At 42.3% G+C, this 18,730-nt stretch overlaps 1 protein-coding gene across 1 annotated transcript in view; it reads right to left on the minus strand.

Annotated features, from left to right (window-relative positions):
• The window catches only part of LOC111149044 (coiled-coil and C2 domain containing 2A), a 131,415-nt gene that overhangs the window by 93,476 nt on the left and 19,209 nt on the right, over positions 1-18,730 (minus strand). Inside the window, exons 4-7 of the mRNA XM_022505936.1 lie at positions 11,075-11,163; positions 10,639-10,740; positions 5,003-5,101; positions 4,078-4,266 (exon numbers count right to left, since the gene is read on the minus strand). Coding sequence (XP_022361644.1) covers positions 4,078-4,266; positions 5,003-5,101; positions 10,639-10,740; positions 11,075-11,163 — 479 coding nt within the window. The remainder of the gene's footprint in view (positions 1-4,077; positions 4,267-5,002; positions 5,102-10,638; positions 10,741-11,074; positions 11,164-18,730) is intronic.

Genomic DNA, 18,730 nt, shown 5'->3' on the forward strand with positions numbered 1-18,730 from the left:
AGTGTCCACACCTGCAGCCAAGCCTCACCCACATCGCCTGTGGGACGTTGGAGAACTTACCAACAGTTCTAATCCTTGGTTTTCTCCACGGCAGGACAGGGACATTAACAGAGCTTACCTCTTAGGGTTTTGTGAGGATAGAGTTATTGGACACATGAAAAGATTCTAAGCACTGGGTCTGCCATCACAAATGCTAGCTGTAGCATGTCAATTGAGTATTTTCCCTTCTTTTTCTCCTTTTCTTTCTTCCTTTCTCTGTCTCCTCCTTACTTTTCTCCTTCTTCTTTCCCCTCCTCCTCCTTCCCCTCTTCTTCCTCCATCTCCTCCTCCTTCTTAATTAAAGCCTGGTGCCCATTTAGGAGGAACAACCTTTAAAATCCCAGGGAAATCTGCACAGGTGATAAACTTGCTACCTGCCTTTTCATATTTCTTCCCAAATAAACCAAACAATGAGAAGGGGAAGTAAATCTATGGGGTAGCCAAGCTCCCAGAACAACCTGAGAACACAGAATGCCAAAAACTTCAAAAAAGGAAAAAAGAGAAAAGTGCCCTCATTTCAGTGTGTGATTTTTTTTTTTCCCCCCTCGCTTAGGCCTCCTTTTGGTTTTGTGGTAAGCAGAGACAGACGGAGAAAAATTGCAGACAGAGGTAGAGAGCTACACAGGATCTAAAACCTCTGCCAGAAAGACTAAATCCACTTTGAGTATAAAAGTACTGGAAGAGGGTCTGAGCAGACAGGGGGATGGAGTACAGGGAAGGGGCTTCACAGGAGGGCATGACTTCAAAGGGCAGGTTTAGGAACACAGAGCTTCCAGGGGAAAAACATGCAAAAGGGAAGAGAGGTGGCTTGTTGAGACATGTTATGTCTCATGTCTCAGTTTCGATGCCTACAGATCTGTTGATAGCTCTGCCTTCCAAAAGCAGACCCTGGTTCTCCCTGCTTTCTGTGGGGGCCTCACTTAGTGACTCACTTCTGATGCGTGGGATATGAGTACAGGTATGTAGCTTCTGACTCTAGGTCAGGAAAGGCACCGTGGCTTTGTCCTTGCTTTCTTTTGGATCACTTGCTTTAGGGGAAATCAGCTGTCATGTCGGGAGGATGCTCAAGCAGCTTTGTGGGGAGGTCTGAACTGAGCCTCCTGCCAAAACCCAGCACCTGCCAGGCAGGAGGGTAAGCCACCTTGGAAGAAACCCCCCCCAACCCAGTCAAGCTTTCAACTGACTGCATCCTTGGCCGCCTTGCCCACAACCTCACGAGAACCTCTGGAGTCAGAACAAGCTGAATATTGGCTTGTAAAACAATGACTATCAAATAAGCTGATGTACTCCCAAGCTTCCATAGACCTAGCTAAAAAATTACATTTTGATTTTGTTGTTTGTGCTTAGGTGTCATATCCAAAAACTCATTACCAGGACCCATGTCAAGGAGCTTTTTTCCTAAGTTACCCCCCTCCTTCCAAGGAGTTTCATGGATTCAGGTCTTACATTTAAGCCTTTAACTCATTTGGAGTTCATTTTTCGTGAGTGGTGTAAGATCGGGGTCCTCTTTCATTCTTGTGCATGTGAATATCCAATTATCCCTGCACCATTTACGGAAGAGACTGTCTTTTCTCCACTGAGTACTCTTGGCTCCCTTGTCAAGTATCAGTTGACCATACGTACTTGGGTTTATTTCTGGGCTCTCGATTCTGTTCCACTGGCCTATTGGTCTGTTTTTATGCTAATACCATGCTGTTTCAATGACTGTAACTTTATAGTATAGCTTGAAATCAAAGTGTGATGCCTCCTGAGAAGGACAAAGCAGGAGGCATCACACTTTGATTACTTCAGCTTTTGGGGTCTTGTGGTTCCACATAAATTTTAGGAGTTTTTTTCCTACTTCTGTAAAGAGGGTCATTGAAATCTTTATAGAGATTGCATGGAATCTACAGATGGCTTTTGGCAGTATTGACATTTTAATAATATTAATTCTTCTGATCCATGAACATGGGATAATTTTACATTTATTTGTGTCTTCTTTGACTTCTTTCATCAGTGTCTTACATTTTTCAGAGTACAGGTCTTTCACCACCTTAGTTAAATTTATTCCCAAGTATTTTATTGTTTTTGAAACTATCGTAAATGGGATCAATTTATTTTTTTCTCAGGAAATTTGTTGTAATTGTAAAGAAACACTACTGATTTTTGTTTTTGTTTCTAAAGGTTTTACTTATTTATTTGAGAGAGACAGAGCATAGGGTGGGGAGAGTGAGAAGGAGAAGCAGACTCCCTGCTGAAGCAGGGAGCCTGATGTGGGGCTCCATCCTAAGATCCTGGGATCATGACCTGAGCTGAAGGCAGACACTTAACCAACTAAGCCACCTGGGTACCCCCATACAACTGATTTTTGTATTTTAATTTTGTATTCTGCAACTTTGCAGAATTCATTGATTAGATCTAACAATTTTTTGGTTGAGTCTCTAGTTTTATTTCTACATAAAATGAAAGCATCTGCAAATACAGACAATTTTTTTTTCCAGTTCAGATACCTTTAATTCCAGTTCAGATACCTCTTAATTTCTTTTTCTTGCCTGATTGCTCTAGCTAAGTCTTCTAGTATTATGTTGAAATAGGAGTGGTGAGAATTAGCTCCATTGTCTTGCTCCTGATTTTAGAGGAAAAGATTTCAAGCTTTCATCACTGAGTATGATGTTAGCTGTGGTTTTGTCACAGATGGCCTTTATTATGTGGAGGTACATTTCTTCTATGCCTAATTTAAGAGTTTTTGTCATGAATAGTACTGAATTTTGTCAAATGTATTTTCTGTATCTATTAGAATTTCTTTCCTTTTTAAAAATTAAAAAAATTATTTAAAAATTTTTTCAGTTTTATTGAGATAGAATTGAAATATCCAAGTCTTTTTTTTTTTTTTTTTTAAGTAAACTCTGTACCCAATGTAGGGCTCAAACTCTGAGATCAAGAGTTGTATGTTCTACTGACCGAGCAAGGCATGTGGCTTGAATTTCTTTCCTTTTTAACACGGAAAATTTTCCATTGTGTGTATATATCATGTTTTATTTATTCATTCGTCTGCTGATGGATATTTTGGTTGCTTTTACCTTTTGGCTATTGAGAACATTTCTCTCACTGTTAAGCGTACAAGTATCTGTTTGAGTGCCTGCTTCTATTCTTTTGGGCATATACCCAGAAATGGAGTTGCTGGAACATAGTAATTCCATGTTTAAATTTTTGAGGTATGACCAGACTGTTTTCACAGCAGCTGTACCATTTTATGTTGCCATCAGCAATGCACAAGGGTATAATGTCTCTACATCCTTGCCAGCCCATCTCCCTTCCTTCCTTCCTTTCTTCCCTTCTTCTTTTCCTTTCCTTACCTTTCTTTTCCTTTCCTCTCCTTTCCTCTCCTCTCCCCTTCCTTCCTTCCTTCCTTAATAAAAGCCATTCTAATTTGTGTAAAATGGTTTCTTATTGTGGTTTTGATTTGCAGTTCCCTAATGATTAATGATGTTAAGTTTATTTCATGTACTTATTGGCCATTTGTATATCTTCTTTGGAGATATGTCTATTCAAGTCCTTTGTCCATTTTTTTAATGGGATGTTTTCTTTTGTCTTACATGTGCCATGCACAATTACAGAGTCTGAGTCACAGCTTGGGTGTGGAATGGAGCACAAAAAGCTAATCACCTATGAGGCTGTGGGAAGAGAGAGAGAGAGGATTCATTTGCCTTGGAGAGGCCAACATTTTGCATCTGAAATGAATACGAATCGCTGTGTGGCATCTAGCAAGAAAAATCTGTAAGCCGCCTTGTTCTGTTTTTCTTCTTTTTCCACAGGAAAGAAATAGACATATTTAATCAAGGTCCTTATCCAAATTATGGGGTAAAATCAAAGGCTACAGAAAGTAACGTGAACACAGTATTCATTTTGCTTTCCACTAAAGGATGGATGAGCTCTTGCGTGTGGTGGTGGCAGGTTTGCCCTCAGCCACTTTCCTTCTGGTGAGGATGTCATCATTATCGTCACCATTGTCACCACTGTGGTCATTAACACCAACATCCTCCCTCACCTCACTACCACCATAACGTTAAATACCGTTCTGCGTTCTCCTTGCGCAGGAGGCTCTTCTTCCTCTCCTTCCTCCTCCTCTTGGTTCCTGCCAGCTCTGGTTTTGGCTTTTGGTTTTTCTTGTGATTCCTCTGGTTCGGGATCAAAGTTGAAAGTGAAGAAGTTATAGGCTTCTTCGGCAGAAGGGAAGCCAGGTGGAACCTAAGGAGAAGCGGCAAGCGATAGAATTTCAGACTGTAGATGTGGAGATGAGTCACACAGCTCACTGACAGCAGCTTGACGTTAGTGGCATCGAGCGTATACTAGGCACCCTGAGCGTATTACCTTTGTCGAAGGCACAAGATGACCTGTCACAAACTTTAAGGCATGCCATAGGCAAGGGGTGGCTTCCTCGAATAAGTAGCTTTCATAGTCACTTTTTTATAAACTAGCAAACATTCTCATAGGCACATAAATATATTATTGATAGGAGTAACAGCTTTTGAAAAAATGAGTAAAATACCAAAAAAGTAGATTCATTATTTTATAGATTAATGCTGAGATACTTCTGTTTAATTATGAGCAATCCAGGGGTCTGTTAACTTTTTTTAAAAAAATGACATTTTTTGTTTTGATACTTCTTGAGCTGGTATTCCCTTTCTTCCCCATAATGAAGCTGGTACAACTTCAGAGCTGATAAAATAGTCTTTTTGCTGACATTTCCTGACCTTCCATGCAGCCTCCTTTACCCAGTCAGGCAGTATTCTAATCGTCCTGCTGGTTCTAGCATTTTAAAAGTAGGAATTAGTTCTCATACTTTTTTCTTGCATATTCCACAGTAATAAGAGTCAGGGTATGTATATAAGCATCTGTCATAGGATATTTTTGAAAAACACAAACAAATCAACAAAAAATATGATTTAAAGCATGCATGATTTAAAAAGACAGGATTTCTCACCGGGAGTTTAGGCTTGATTTTTTGTACAGAATCACGGAATTTTACTCTTGAGTAACTTTGGAAATCATCTTGTTGAGTCCTCTGTACCTCCTCACCTGCCTGTATGAGCAGAAAAAAGGATAAGTAGAATATTTATTATTTTAAAAGGGTTTTATTTATTTATTTGAGAGAGAGAGCTCGCACGAGTGAGCGGGGGAGCAGAGGGAGAGGGAGAAGTTTCTCCATCCTGAGCATGGAACCTGATGCGGGGCTTGATCTCATGACTCTTGAGATCATGACCTGAGCTGAAATCAAGAGTTGGACGCTCAACCGACTAAGGCACCTGGGTGCCTCAGGATAGAACATTCAAATCAAGAAACTAAAGATGTTCTAAAACAAGCATTAACTCTCAAAGGGGAAAACCTCAGATCATGGGTGCAGACCATCATTCCTAAGGAATGAAATGTTTACATGTGTCAAATATATTTGAAAGTTGCTGATTATTTTCTTACTCAGCTGTCTCTCTCAAGACCAAATAAATACAAAATTTTATACTCAAAGGACCGTAAAATGACAAATGCTATTTCTTCTACAGACCAATAGATGATTTAGTTCACAGAGGACCATTTCCAAACAACTTATGAAGATAAGCATCAGTAATCCCTGGATATGAATAAATTCTGAAATACACCCTCCAGGGTGCGAGGCCTGTCCTCTTGAGCCGTTGGACCTTCTGCCCCACTGCCCCCCGGGAAGCTGAGTTCTGCCTATGATAGCTCAGTGTGGTAACTCCTATTATGGGGGCTCCCTATGTCCTGTGACGGCCAATCCACCAAGGGTTGTTCCCACTTTGTCCTCATCTCTGCTTCTAATCCACCCCTTCCAGATCCTGGCTACTTCTCCTTTCCCACCCAGCACAATCCAAATGCCAAGCCTTCCTTCTGAGGGACTCCAGACTGTTCCAATAGCATATCTAGATCTCATTGTAAGAAGGGACAAACTTATTCTACCTGTGATGGAAACTTTGTTATTATTATCTGGACCGAGACTGTGTCACAGCATGGAATAATTTTCATCAGGGGAAATGGAATGTAGCGTATTTGCACCGGGCCCCTCTCACATATCCTTTCCAAATCCCACCTGTTTTTCCAAGATCATGCAAAGCTATTTCTTTTCACAGACTCCTCCATCCTAAAATGAAATCTCTTTTCTAGAATCTTATTGTCTGAGGCCCATCAGGTACTATTCTGTCTAGCTTAGTTATCAAACCATAGGCTCTGGAGCTGCCCGCCTGGCTGTGAATCCCAACTCCATCACTCACAGCTTAGACCACTTGTTCTAAGCGTCAGGTAAAGCAATGCACCTAAAATATGCTTACAGTTATGGCTCAATCATGGTGGGTCTCATCACCACATTCTTGATTTTCTTTTTACATGTCTTTGATCTCCCTGGTTGGCATTTACATCACATGGCTATAAACATTTTATTTTAGTCTGTCAGAAACTTGAGCCTGAGGCACAGAATTTTACATAAAGGGAATGGCATATTTTTTTTATTATGATAGGCTATACTTAACTGATACTCTGGTTTTTCTTCTGGTCATGCTGGACATCTAGCTGCATTTAGGTGAGCTTTCATAGCACTTGGTTTTAGCTTTTCCAAGGATATCAAGCTCTCATCACTGGCCGGCGGAGACCCACTCAGACATTCTGAGGCTGAGACCAAACCAGGAGGGCCAGGAGCCTTGGGCAAATCTTGCTGGGAACAGATGCCATGAGACAAACGTCCTATCTTCCAGGAACTAGGCAGGCAATTCTGAGAAGCAGTCTCCTCAGCAGGGCCCTGGCAGGATTGAGTCCTGGTCACCAGCTCAGTGACAGTCTCCAGAACTGACTTTACCTCCTGATTCTTTCTCCCCAGTTCCCAGCTCCTGTTCATTGATATCACTTCTCAGAAGAAGCCACACAGATAAGGCAGGAAAAATCCTTGCTTCAGGCTCTAGTTTCTTGTGGGAAGTAGGGTCCAGAGAGAAGATAAATTACACCTCCAAGGTCACACAGCTGGTGAGTGAGGTTGCCAGCATTTAACACTGGGCAGCTGGGGTCCAGCATCTGGGCTCATCCTGTCCTCCATTCTTTGCTCAAATAGGATTTAAATGGACAACTTTTTCGATATTCCTTCTGGATTGAGGTCTATACATCAAGAAATCTGCTTTGTGAGGTATTCTGTTAACCTGAGATCAGGTCTAAAAAGGGCAGCTGGGTCCATTGTTCACGTAACTTGGCTATTTTGAACCCTCATCCATGGTATCATTGAAACCCAGCACTGTAAGAGAAAGGAACTGTGGAACCCGGTCTGTCCAACACAACTTCACAGGAAAAGGAGTCACTCATTCCTGCCAGGTCAGCCTGTCCTGTCAGGGAGGGACGCCAGGCATGCAGGTCACTGAAACATGAGCTGAGCTCTGCACCCCACCACTCCTGCCCACTTGGTTTCACTCTCCCCTTTGCTAAGTTATACAGGCCCTGCTGGCTGAATCAGACTTTAAAAAGGCACTATTGTGATTAACCTGAATCCAAAAAAATATAAAATACAATGAAATTGAATATCGAAGCTGTTTCATTTCCGACGCCAAAATGTACAAGCCTGAGGCCTCTCCTTCCGTGCAATTGACTAAGGTAAACACACATGTTTATCTCACTCTGTGCCTTAGAACAGATTTTACTTTACCAGTACTTTTTTCTTTTTTTTTCTTTTTGTGGAGAGCTAAAATCATCCAGTATTGCTATGGTTCCAGGGCTGTGCTGAAAGCAATTTTGTATATTCTTTCCACATTGTCCACCAGAATTCTTTGACAACCACTTGGGATCATCAAGGAGGAAGGAAAAAAAAAACACCAAAGGGAGGTATTTTTAAAAAGCCAGTGGACTGGAAGGTGAGTTAGAGCCCAGATCTGAGAGCCCCTGCTTGGCTAACTGAAGACTGAGAACATTAGCCCTGTCCCACCCATGGAAGGGACTGCTAGGCCTTCAATGCCAGATTTTGTCCGAAGTTACAACATCTTATCTCTTCTCTGCTCTATTTCTCCTTTCCTATCATCTCCATGTTCCTTGTAGTCCTTTTTAGTTCTTAAAATATTTTAAAAATATAACATTTTTTTATAACTTCATAATTTTTCTATGATAAATGAAACTTTAATTGATCTCCAAACTGATATGAGGTAACCACTAGCCAATTCCCTTTCATTTAAGAAAATTCTAATCCTGTAACCAGTCATTACCTCCATCCTGCATAGGCTGATTTCTAACAACATACCTCCAAGCCTCCTTCCATGTTCTGGAGTGAGAGCCCTTGGCTTGCCAACTGTCTTTTTGATACAAGCACAATAAACTTACTAATAGTAATTCAGGGACCAAAAAAAACAAATAATAAAAAGAACTTTTCTGAAAATAAAACAAAACACAATGAGACAAGTCAGCTGATGTTTGCCTCATGTTGTTTTGCAAATTGGCCACGAGTGCACGCAGAGGGCAAGGAGAGACCGAAGAGAAGCAGACCATTCTAGATTGGGAGGTGGCAGTTTTAATAAGTGAGGGAACTTAGGAGGCATGTCTTGGTGGCTGCAAGATAAGGAGATCCTCATGTCTGCCTGCCAAACCTTGGAAGTTTATACAGACGTCCTAACTGGGTTCAGTCAAGTGTACCAGACAGATGGTCAACACTACATTCCTATCCCAAGGCTGTATCACTGGGGCAGCTTCTGGGAGTGGGGAAGGCAAGTGGAACACACATTCCCAGGACAGGGGAGGGCATGAGGAACCTCCAATTACTTGGTCCAGCTTGCAGGTCAACCAGTGGTCATGTCTTTTTGATGATCTCTTCCAACACCTCAAATCCATAGAATGGCTCTTAGGGGATACAGAATAGAACAGATATAAGTCATGGACCTGCTCACAAAAAGTGATGAATACTCCTTAGGCCAAGGGAGTATATTTTTACTTCTATAACTTAAAGCTTTATTGGGGATATTATATTCATGACCCATGGACAAGTAAAAGCTGCTATGATTTTGTGAAATGATTATCAATCAGAAAGTATAGACAGGCTCAGGGATACCTGGGTGGCTCAGTTGGTTAGGCATCTGCCTTCAGCTCAGGTCATGATCCTGGGGCCCTGGGATCGAGTCCCGCATCGGGATCCTTGCTCAGTGGGGAGCCTGTGTCTCTGTCTGCCTGCCTCTCGCCCTGCTTGTGCTCACTCTCTCTCTGACAAATAAATAAAATCTTTAAAGAAAAAAAAGTATAGACAGGCTCAGATATGAGACCAGATCATCCAATCATTTAGCCCATCTGACCAGATGCCAGGATTCATACACCTAACAACATAACAGAAGTGTTTGTGTCAAAGCTGATGAGATTTTCTGTAGTTTTTTTTTATTTTTTCAGTATTTTAAAATTATGGCTTACAAAGAAGATAATTGGAATCAAAGAAAAAGAAATGTCTCCTCAGCAGAATGGAGCAACGAACTGTCATAAAGCCGTTTCATCAGATCTACAGAACATTCCTACTAAAGAACCACAGGCCATGACACGTGAACACAGCTGTAACTCTCCTTGTAATCATGCAATCTTTGGCTTAATTTGGGATGAATATAGGCAAAATGTTATAACATCTCATCACAGAAAAAGATAAGGCATCCTCTAAGCAATCAGTGATCTCTCCACAGAAATTTCTTCACACCTGTGCTTTTTTTGTCTCAAGAGTAAAAACCAACCCAACATCACCATCAACAACAAACAAGTGGGTTAGATGTGCAAACACCTCACTGAGCCGTTTGTTCTGTTCTTCCCTTCTTTCTTCCACCCTCTTACAGGCTTGTCCTTCATCTACACCCCTGAGAGGATTTTCTGGCTTTTACTGCCTTCCTGTCCTCCTCATGGGCCTCAACTGTCAGTTTTCCTCCAAGTGTCAAGATCTTCCTCAGTCTTCTTTCTTTTAGGAAACAAAGGCCGCTCAAAACTTCAAAACTCACTGCAGTAGAAATGCTTATTAAATTCATTTCTCCAGGCCTGGTCCCTTCCTTTGTGCATGTTTCTAGAGACACACACATTGACATGTCCCCCCAGCACCTCAGACTCAAACAAAAATCACTCCAGTACACTCAAACCACCTGCTTTCCATGGCTTGTAGGAAACAACTGAGGCCCTTTGTGTGACATTCAAGGCTCCCACCATTCCACCCTACTTTCCTACTGCACTCCTATCTCTCTCTTCTTCCCAGCAAGATCCATAGGTCCAGCAATGCTGACCCAAGGGACAGACTGGGAATGAGGAAGAACGGGAATCCAATCTCAAATCCCGCATGCATGCCTGTGACCTGGAGATGGCCTCGTGGTTGCTTTGAACCTCAGTTTACTCATCCATCAAATGTGAATGAAAACAAAAGAACCCACCCACTGGGGTGCTGGGATAAGGACATATGAGAACACGGGGGAAACACCTGGTTTGAGCAGGACTCTATGAACAGTAGCTATGACAATTATTGATAAGTGTTGAACGCCTCCTCTGTGCACAGCTCTGTTCTAGAAACATTTGCTGGAAATGTTATATTCTGCTCCACTGTCTTTGATCACAAAGTGGAGAAGGTCCCTTTCTCACCTCTGTGCCAAATTCAGTCTCCAGTTCTCTCTTGTTGGGGCTTTGTAAGCGCCTGGGCCGAGGGGTAGGAATTTCCTGCAGCAACGTGCTTTCTGCTTTGGACTACAAAGTCAAACAGAGAATCACTGCTGGTTAGCATCGGGAATGCTGCAAAAACCTGTCACCATCTTAGTAGAAAACAATCCATAAGAACTACACACTGAACTTCTTTAAGAGAGAAGAGAAAGTGAAATAGTTAAGGAAAATGACACTGAATACTTCTTAAGCATAATTTTCTGCCTGTGCCAATGTTAAATACCACATTAATATTTAAAACAAGGAAAACAAATTTAACGGCACTCAAACCCATGCAGTTTTGAGCAGACAGAGCATTCTAGACAAGACCTGAGGAACGGCAATCAGCCACTGAGCAAAATATTCGTGTGCTTTTTCTCACCCTTGCAGCTTGTAATTTCTCCCTCATGCGTTCCCTCATGGAAAATTCTGCAAAGCCTGTCCTGGAAGCTGAAGGAATTGGAGGTAAGCCTAAAAAAACACAGGAAAATCACTTTAAAGCTACATTTTTTTTTCTTTTTTTCCAAAGGGAAGATGAGATTAAAAAATAACATGAGAAATCAGTAACGTGATGCCCCCAGTTTTATTTTTGTTTTTCAACATTTCCTTAGCGATTCGGGGTCTCTTCTGGTTCCATACAAATTTCTGGATTATTTGCTCCAGCTCTTTGAAAAATACCTGTGGAATTTTGATCGGAATGGCATTAAAAGTATAGATTGCTCTAGGCAGTATAGACATTTTAACAATGTTTATTCTTCCGATCCAAGAGCATGGAATGGTCTTCCATCTTTTTGTGTCTTCTTCAATTTCTTTCATGAGTGTTCTGTAGTTCCTTTACTACAAAGCTGTGATCACCAAGACAGCATGGTACTGGCATAAAAACAGACACATAGACCAGTGGAACAGAGTAGAGAGCCCAGATATGGACCCTCAACTCTACGGTCAAATAATCTTCGACAAAACAGGAAAAAATATACAGTGGAAAAAAGACAGTCTCTTCAATAAATGGTGCTGAGAAAACTGGACAGCTATATGTAGAAGAATGAAACTCAACCATTCTCTTACACCGTACACAAAGATAAACTCAAAATGGATAAAAGACCTCAACATGAGACAGGAATCCATCAGAATCCTAGAGGAGAACACAGGCAGTAACTTTTTCGATATCAGCCACAGCAACTTCTTTCAAGATATGTCTCCAAAGGCAAAGGAAACAAAAGCGAAAATGAACTTTTGGGACTTCATCAAAATCAAAAGCTTCTGCACAGCAAAGGAAACAGTCAAGAAAACAAAGAGGCAACCCACAGAATGGGAGAAGATATTTGCAAATGACAGTACAGACAAAAGGTTGATATCCAGGATCTATAAAGAACTCCTCAAACTCAACACACACAAAACAGATAATCATATCAAAAAATGGGCAGAAGATATGAACAGACACTTCTCCAATGAAGACATACAAATGGCTATCAGACACATGAAAAAATGTTCATCATCACTAACCATCAGGGAGATTCAAATTAAAACCACATTGAGATATCACCTTACACCAGTTAGAATGGCCCAAATTAGCAAGACAGGAAACAACATGTGTTGGAGGGGATGTGGAGAAAGGGGAACCCTCTTACACTGTTAGTGGGAATGGAAGTTGGTGCAGCCTCTTTGGATAACAGTGTGGAGATTCCTCAAGAAATTAAAAATAGAGCTTCCCTATGACCCTGCAATTGCACTACTGGGTATTTACCCCAAAGATACAGATGTAGTGAAAAGAAGGACCATCTGTACCCCAATGTTTATAGCAGCAATGGCCACAGTTGCCAAACTGTGGAAAGAACCAAGATGCCCTTCAACGGACAAATGGATAAGGAAGATGTGGTCCATATACACTATGGAGTATTATGCCTCCATCAGAAAGGATGAATACGCAACTTTTTTATCAACATGGACGGGACTGTAAGAGATTATGCTGAGTGAAATAAGTCAAGGAGAGAGAGTCAATTATCATATGGTTTCACTTATCTGTGGAGCATAACAAATAACATGTAGGACAAGGGGAGTGAGAGAGGAGAAGGGAGTTGGGGGAAATTGGAAGGGGAGGTGAACCATGAGAGACTGTGGACTCTGAAAAACAATCTGAGGGGTTTGAAGCGGTGGGAGGTGGGAGGTTGGGGGAACCAGGTGGTGGGTATTAGAGAGGGCACGGATTGCATGGAGCACTGGGTGTGGTGCAAAAACAAGGAATACTGTTATGCTGAAAATAAAAAAAAAATAACATGAGAATGTAATTTTGTTTTGCAAAGTTAGAACTTTACATAAGCAAACATGAGCTCATGCTGACAGCCATCCATGTGACCTACCTAGTGCATGTTTTGGCTTCTTTGCGACAGACAGGGCGAAGCTTGGTCCTGCCAGGAGTGCCACATTGATTTAACCAAGAGTAAAATGAATGACATTTGACGGTTCAAGACAGAGACACACCAATTCAATTACCAGTGGGGAGAGACCTTCCGATTTGTTGAATTGAGAAACAGACTTGTAGGTGAAGGGACAGCTAATGAGTTCAGGGTTTAGCTTTCAACAGTGTCAATCACTTCAGTCAGGCCCAAGCCATTGCCCTAGTGTATGTCATAGACACGGCATGTATTTTGAACTATTATTAAATATATATGTAAATTTCATGGACCGTTGTGTAGCTATGAGGTGTGAGGAAGACACAGGATCCGGGATCTTGAGGACCTAGACTGTAAGGCCCCTGGGGTAGGTGACGGGCTCTCCAATCATACCTGGGATGTGAGATGTTTGGGATGTTCCTGGTTCTTTCATTCCCAGTGCTCTAAACCAAAGTGTTTGGGGAACAGAATGTTGCCATGCTTGGAGGAGAAGGGCCGAACCTGTGTGGAGCAGGATATAAGACGGCAGAAAGAGTTGGGGATTGAATTACTGATGTCACACGAAGGAGCCTAGAACATATTCTCCAAGCGGTGGGGGAGTCCTGAGGTTGCATGTATGGGGTGGGTGGGTGGAGAGAGGAAGTCACCAGCTCAGATGTCCCGGTGAGTCAGTGGGAGAAACTGCATAGAGGCCACAAGAAGGAAAGGACCACAGGACCCTATGACCAGAGGGAGGTCATGGAGTTCTCACGGCAGTGCATCTTTCCAGCATTTGTCAGCATGCACATCCTCAGGCCAGGCCCAGACCCACTGACCCAGAAACTGGAGGTGCAGCCCAGCGATCTAGGGGATGGACTTAAATACACACTCAAGGTGGAGGACCCCTGGTTCACAGAAAGAAGGAGGAGGTGATGATGTATGAGTTTTGACTGAGTTGACACTGATGGGCTTTATGTGGCAACAGGACACTTTTGAGGAGCCGGCAGGACAAGAAAACGTGTGTTTGTCCAGCACCTGGCACTCTGGGCAAGGCTCAGGCCTGGAAGTGAAGACAAAGGAAGCGTGTCTACCGCGTCGGGTGCTGGCATCTAGAGAAAGCCTTTCCCGAGGCAGAGCATGCAGGAAGAGGGGTTTCTGATACCTGTGGCCATCAGTGCTGTTGAGGGGAAAAAAATGACAAGTGCAAGAAAAAGCAGGAGAAGATATTCTATTAGAAGGGAGAAGGAACAGCACCGGTGAGAAGAAGGAATGGGGGGTGATGGGCTGTAAAAGTCTCTGCTAGCAACAGATTTGCCGCTCCTTCAGTGTCGGCTTGGTGCAGAGAGATGAGGGTCCCAGGCTTCAAAGCTCATTTCTGCAGCCTGGCACACAGTTGTTTAGGTTGTGTGATAGAAAGATAGAAGATCCTTCTTCCATCAGGCTTCAACCACAGCATTCACTCCATGTGGGGAAGGAGGCAGGAAATAATTAAAGATTGTGGTCTCACGTGTGTGGGTTGAGGTTCAAGTTCTTGAAGAGCATCTTCATCAGCGCAATGAAATGGCCTTTGACGTTCTTTTTTAACTTGTTTGAAAAAATTTCTTTCCATTTTCTTTCTTTCCAATGGAAATTACTTTCCATGTTAAAAGTCATGTCAACCCGGTAGATACTATCCGCTGTTCTGTACACCTAGGGTCCCAAGACTTTTCCTGTACGGCACTGGCCATTTTGTTTGTGTGATTACTTGGTTAATAGTTGTTCCCTCACCCAGGTTCCATGGTCCCCAGCCACACAGGGCAAGCATATAGCAAACATCATTAAGTGTGTGTGATCCCCTGATCGGGCAATGAAAGGAATTTGGGACAGCTGTTCGTCAATCTTGTTCCTGGCTGGCCACCCACCTTGCTTCTGCCCCCAAAAGAAAGGATGTCTATAGTCAACAAATTGTCTCTAAACATGAAAATGCTCCTTATTTACTTCCCCTCCTTTTTTTAAATTTTAATTTTTTTAAAGATTTTATTTATTTGACAGACAGAGATCACAAGTAGGCAGAGAGGCAGGCAGAAAGAGAAGGGGAAGCAGGCTCCCTGCTGAGCAGAGAGCCTGATGCGGAGCTCCATCCCAGGACCCAGGAATCATGACCTGAGCTGAAGGCAGAGGCTTTAGCCCACTGAGCTACCCAGGTGCCCCCCCTTTTTAAAAGAGAATCAGTTTTTCAAGTTGACTTAAAATAGCTAACATCTATATACAGTTCACTAAAATAATTTTATTTGTTTGTCTTTAAAAGGGAGACAAGATATTTTATTCAACATGATTTCTGAATAAAGAAAACAAAGTGGCTTCTCTAAGATTGCTTTTAAAAAGCAATTTGAGAGGCACCTGGGTGGCTCAGTGGGTTAAAGCCTCTGCCTTCAGCTCAGGTCATGATCCCAGGGTCCTGGGATCGAGCCCCGCATCGGGGTCTCTGCTCAGTGGGGAGCCTGCTTCCCTTCCTCTCTCTCTCTGCCTGCCTCTCTGCCTACTTGTGATCTCTGTTGAATAAATTAAAAAAAAAAAAAAAGCAATTTGAAAAAAATTTTTGAAAAAGGGGTGCCTGGGTGGCTCAGTCAGTTGGGTATCTGCCCTCGGCTCAGTGGGGAGTCTGCTTCTCTTTCTCCCTCTGCTACTCCTCCCGCTTGTGCATGCACACTCTCTCTCGCTCAAATAAATAAATAAACTATTTAAAAAAAAAAAACTCTGAAAGATTCTGAAATGGTAAAAAGTAGTTCTTGCTTGATATTTTCCAGTCCATGCTAGCGGAAGACATTTCAAGGGTGTGGAGATTCCCAAGCGCAATCTGCACAACCAGCTGGGGACGTGTCATTTCTATTCCATTCCAAGCATGTGGAGAATGTGACCCACTCGAGTTGGTGACCTTTGTACCTGGCACTTAGTAGCACTAAATCAGTGAAGGAAAACATGTAAGTGAGGGTGTGAGGGAGATTATACAAACAAAATAAATGGAATTCTCATTTGGGTGAAACCAGATGGTGATGACACAGTTTTTTCAAGATAACATGATGAACCATGTGTACTCTCATTCACTCCCTTTAACATAATAACTGATAGAGATTAGATGCCTTCATTTTTATCTGGGTAGAATAATATAGCAATGTTTCTTTAAACAACTAGAACTAAAATAACCCTCCTAAGACATTATTTCCCTTAATTTAGTGTCAGTTCCTTCACTACGTTACTACTCTGCTATGTGATCCCAAACTGTGTCTGTTTTTCCTGCCCTGGGGACCAGTGCTGACTTGCCAAACCCGAGGACCGCTGTGACCTCACAGTTACACACAGAGGCTCTTGGATACAGCTGAGCCGACCTGGCATGAATAAAGTTTCTGCAGAGTCCAGTGCAAAGGGTGTGATGAAAATAATTTTAAAAATTAGGAAAGACTTGATTTGGAGGCAATGCAAGAACTTGCAGATAATAAGAGAATTGGAAGACATTCCGTTCAACATACGACATCAATAAGTATGAAATATGGATTTCCTTCGCAAGGTGGTGTTTCTCACGGAGGCAGCAGGATGATGTCCTCACAGTGCTGCTCTGGTTTCCTAGGAAACCCGTCCATCCTGAGGCTGCATCAGCCTCGTGTGTGCAAATGCTTCCAGATCTTCTCTGCTCTGGATCCTTTACCTGCCCTGTCACTCAGGCACACCATACCCCGTCTCTCTCTCTCTCCTTACAGGCTTCACAAAATGGTGGATGCTTTCCATTTTTCTCTTGACCATTTCTATTAAACCTGACCCCTTAAGCCTTCTAGGAAGACAGGCACTGCATTTTGAAATAATGTTGTAATCTTCTCATCTGTGCGCAAGTCGATGTGATCTTGTTTTTACGGAGAAGTTTCCACAGTTCCTTCTCCATCTGGAAGTCCTTCCTTCCTCCCCTTGCCGGTGCCAAGAGAATCCCATCCTTCTTGCAAGGCATTGTTCTGGGACTCTCACTGCTGAGACCTAGCTCTCTGTTTACCGCTGTGTGTACTAGGACTTTCTAGGGACTTGATGTAAAATCAGAAATGGGGTATTTGGGTTTGGATTTGAATTGGTATTATCTGGAGTCTCAAAGAACAGGTGAGTGTGAAGATGGCTATACACTGACCTCCCTCTTCTGTCCACCCTCTCTAGTGAAACAATCTACTTCTGAGTGTTTGTATTTGTTTTACTTGTGATGATGAACAAATATTTACCAAATACCATAGCACCTTTATGTTTTCATCATTTGGGCACTATTGATAACTGTGATAACAGCATGATCAAAAATTCAGTTCGTTAACATGGTGAGTAATGAAAGACTTTTCAGGATAGAAACAGGTTACCTAAAGTTCTTGGAGGGAGGAGTAGAATGAAGGAGTTCAAGAAGAAAAGGGAATGGTGTCAAATTTCCAACTGTGCAGAGAGAGCTTTTTTTTTTTTCTGAAGGTGGTGACAGGGGTCATCAAAAAAACACTGCCATTTAGATTCTTTTGGATAACTTCAAGAGTGATATAACATTTTTATTTTAAAACTTATTTATATTAATATACTTCTATTTTGTTAATACTTATATACTTATGTTATCAATAAAATATTTAAAAAATTTTTATGGCAACTTACATATAGCATAATTCTCTTTTTAAAAAAAAAGATTGTATTTATTTATTTGCAAGAGAGAGAGAGATAGGGATAGAGAGAGAGAAAGAGAGAGAGCATAAGTGGGGAGGAAACGGAGAGGCAGGCTTCCAGGGAGCCTGATGTGGTGCTGGATCCCAGAACCCTAGGACCGTGACCTGAGCTGAGCACAGACACTTAACCAACTGAGCCACCCAGGTGCCCCCATATAGCACAATTCTTGTAGGGACAATGGACAAGAGGATGGGGGAAACACTGGCCTCACCTGGCTTTTAATTCTGGTCTCTTCTCTCCCCCAAATAGATAATTACCCCCAAACCCTGCTAAAAAATTCCTGGATAGAATAAATACAGAGTTGGGGGGGAGGGAGAGCATGGGACAGAAGCCAGCTCGACCTCAGTACACAAAACTGGAGGGGAACAGAGGCTCTATCCTACAGACTTAAAAAGGAAAGCGTGATGAGTTGGACAATCTGTCCAATTGTCCCCAACATCTGACCAACCATATGGATGTAAGAAAATGGAATGTCCTTTCAGTCACAGTCAGCCCTCTGGGAACTTAGGAAGTCCTTGGCTGTCTGGCAGGAAAACCCAGCAAAACGAAATGGCATCAGGTTAGTGGTGATTGTCACTAGGATATAAGAATGTGGGTGACTATTTTCTTCTATTTCCTTCTCTTCTAATTTTTACCCAGCAGAGTAGCATCACTTGTGAAAATTTTACTACATAAAATGAAAGTCAAAATAGGTTGAGAACAGCAGGCTCTGCCCTGGGCTTTGAGCCTCAGTGCTGCTGATAGTTCACATTTGCTGAGGCATCTGGAGGGATTTCTGTGGTCACTTTTTCTTTTCTGCTTCTTTATTTCCTAGTCTCATTAACACTGTATTTTATGTTAGCCGAAAACGTGGGGCCCTTATTTTTGCCCATGTTTCCTTCTCACTTATGGGTGCTTGGACCCCAAGATCTGGCTCTGCCCACTGCCCCCTCCTATATCTCTGTGCATCAGGACACATC

This window comes from Enhydra lutris, unplaced genomic scaffold (genome assembly GCF_002288905.1).
Source record: "Enhydra lutris kenyoni isolate GAN:26980312 unplaced genomic scaffold, ASM228890v2 scaffoldscaffold21, whole genome shotgun sequence".
Classification (NCBI taxonomy): domain Eukaryota; kingdom Metazoa; phylum Chordata; class Mammalia; order Carnivora; family Mustelidae; genus Enhydra; species Enhydra lutris.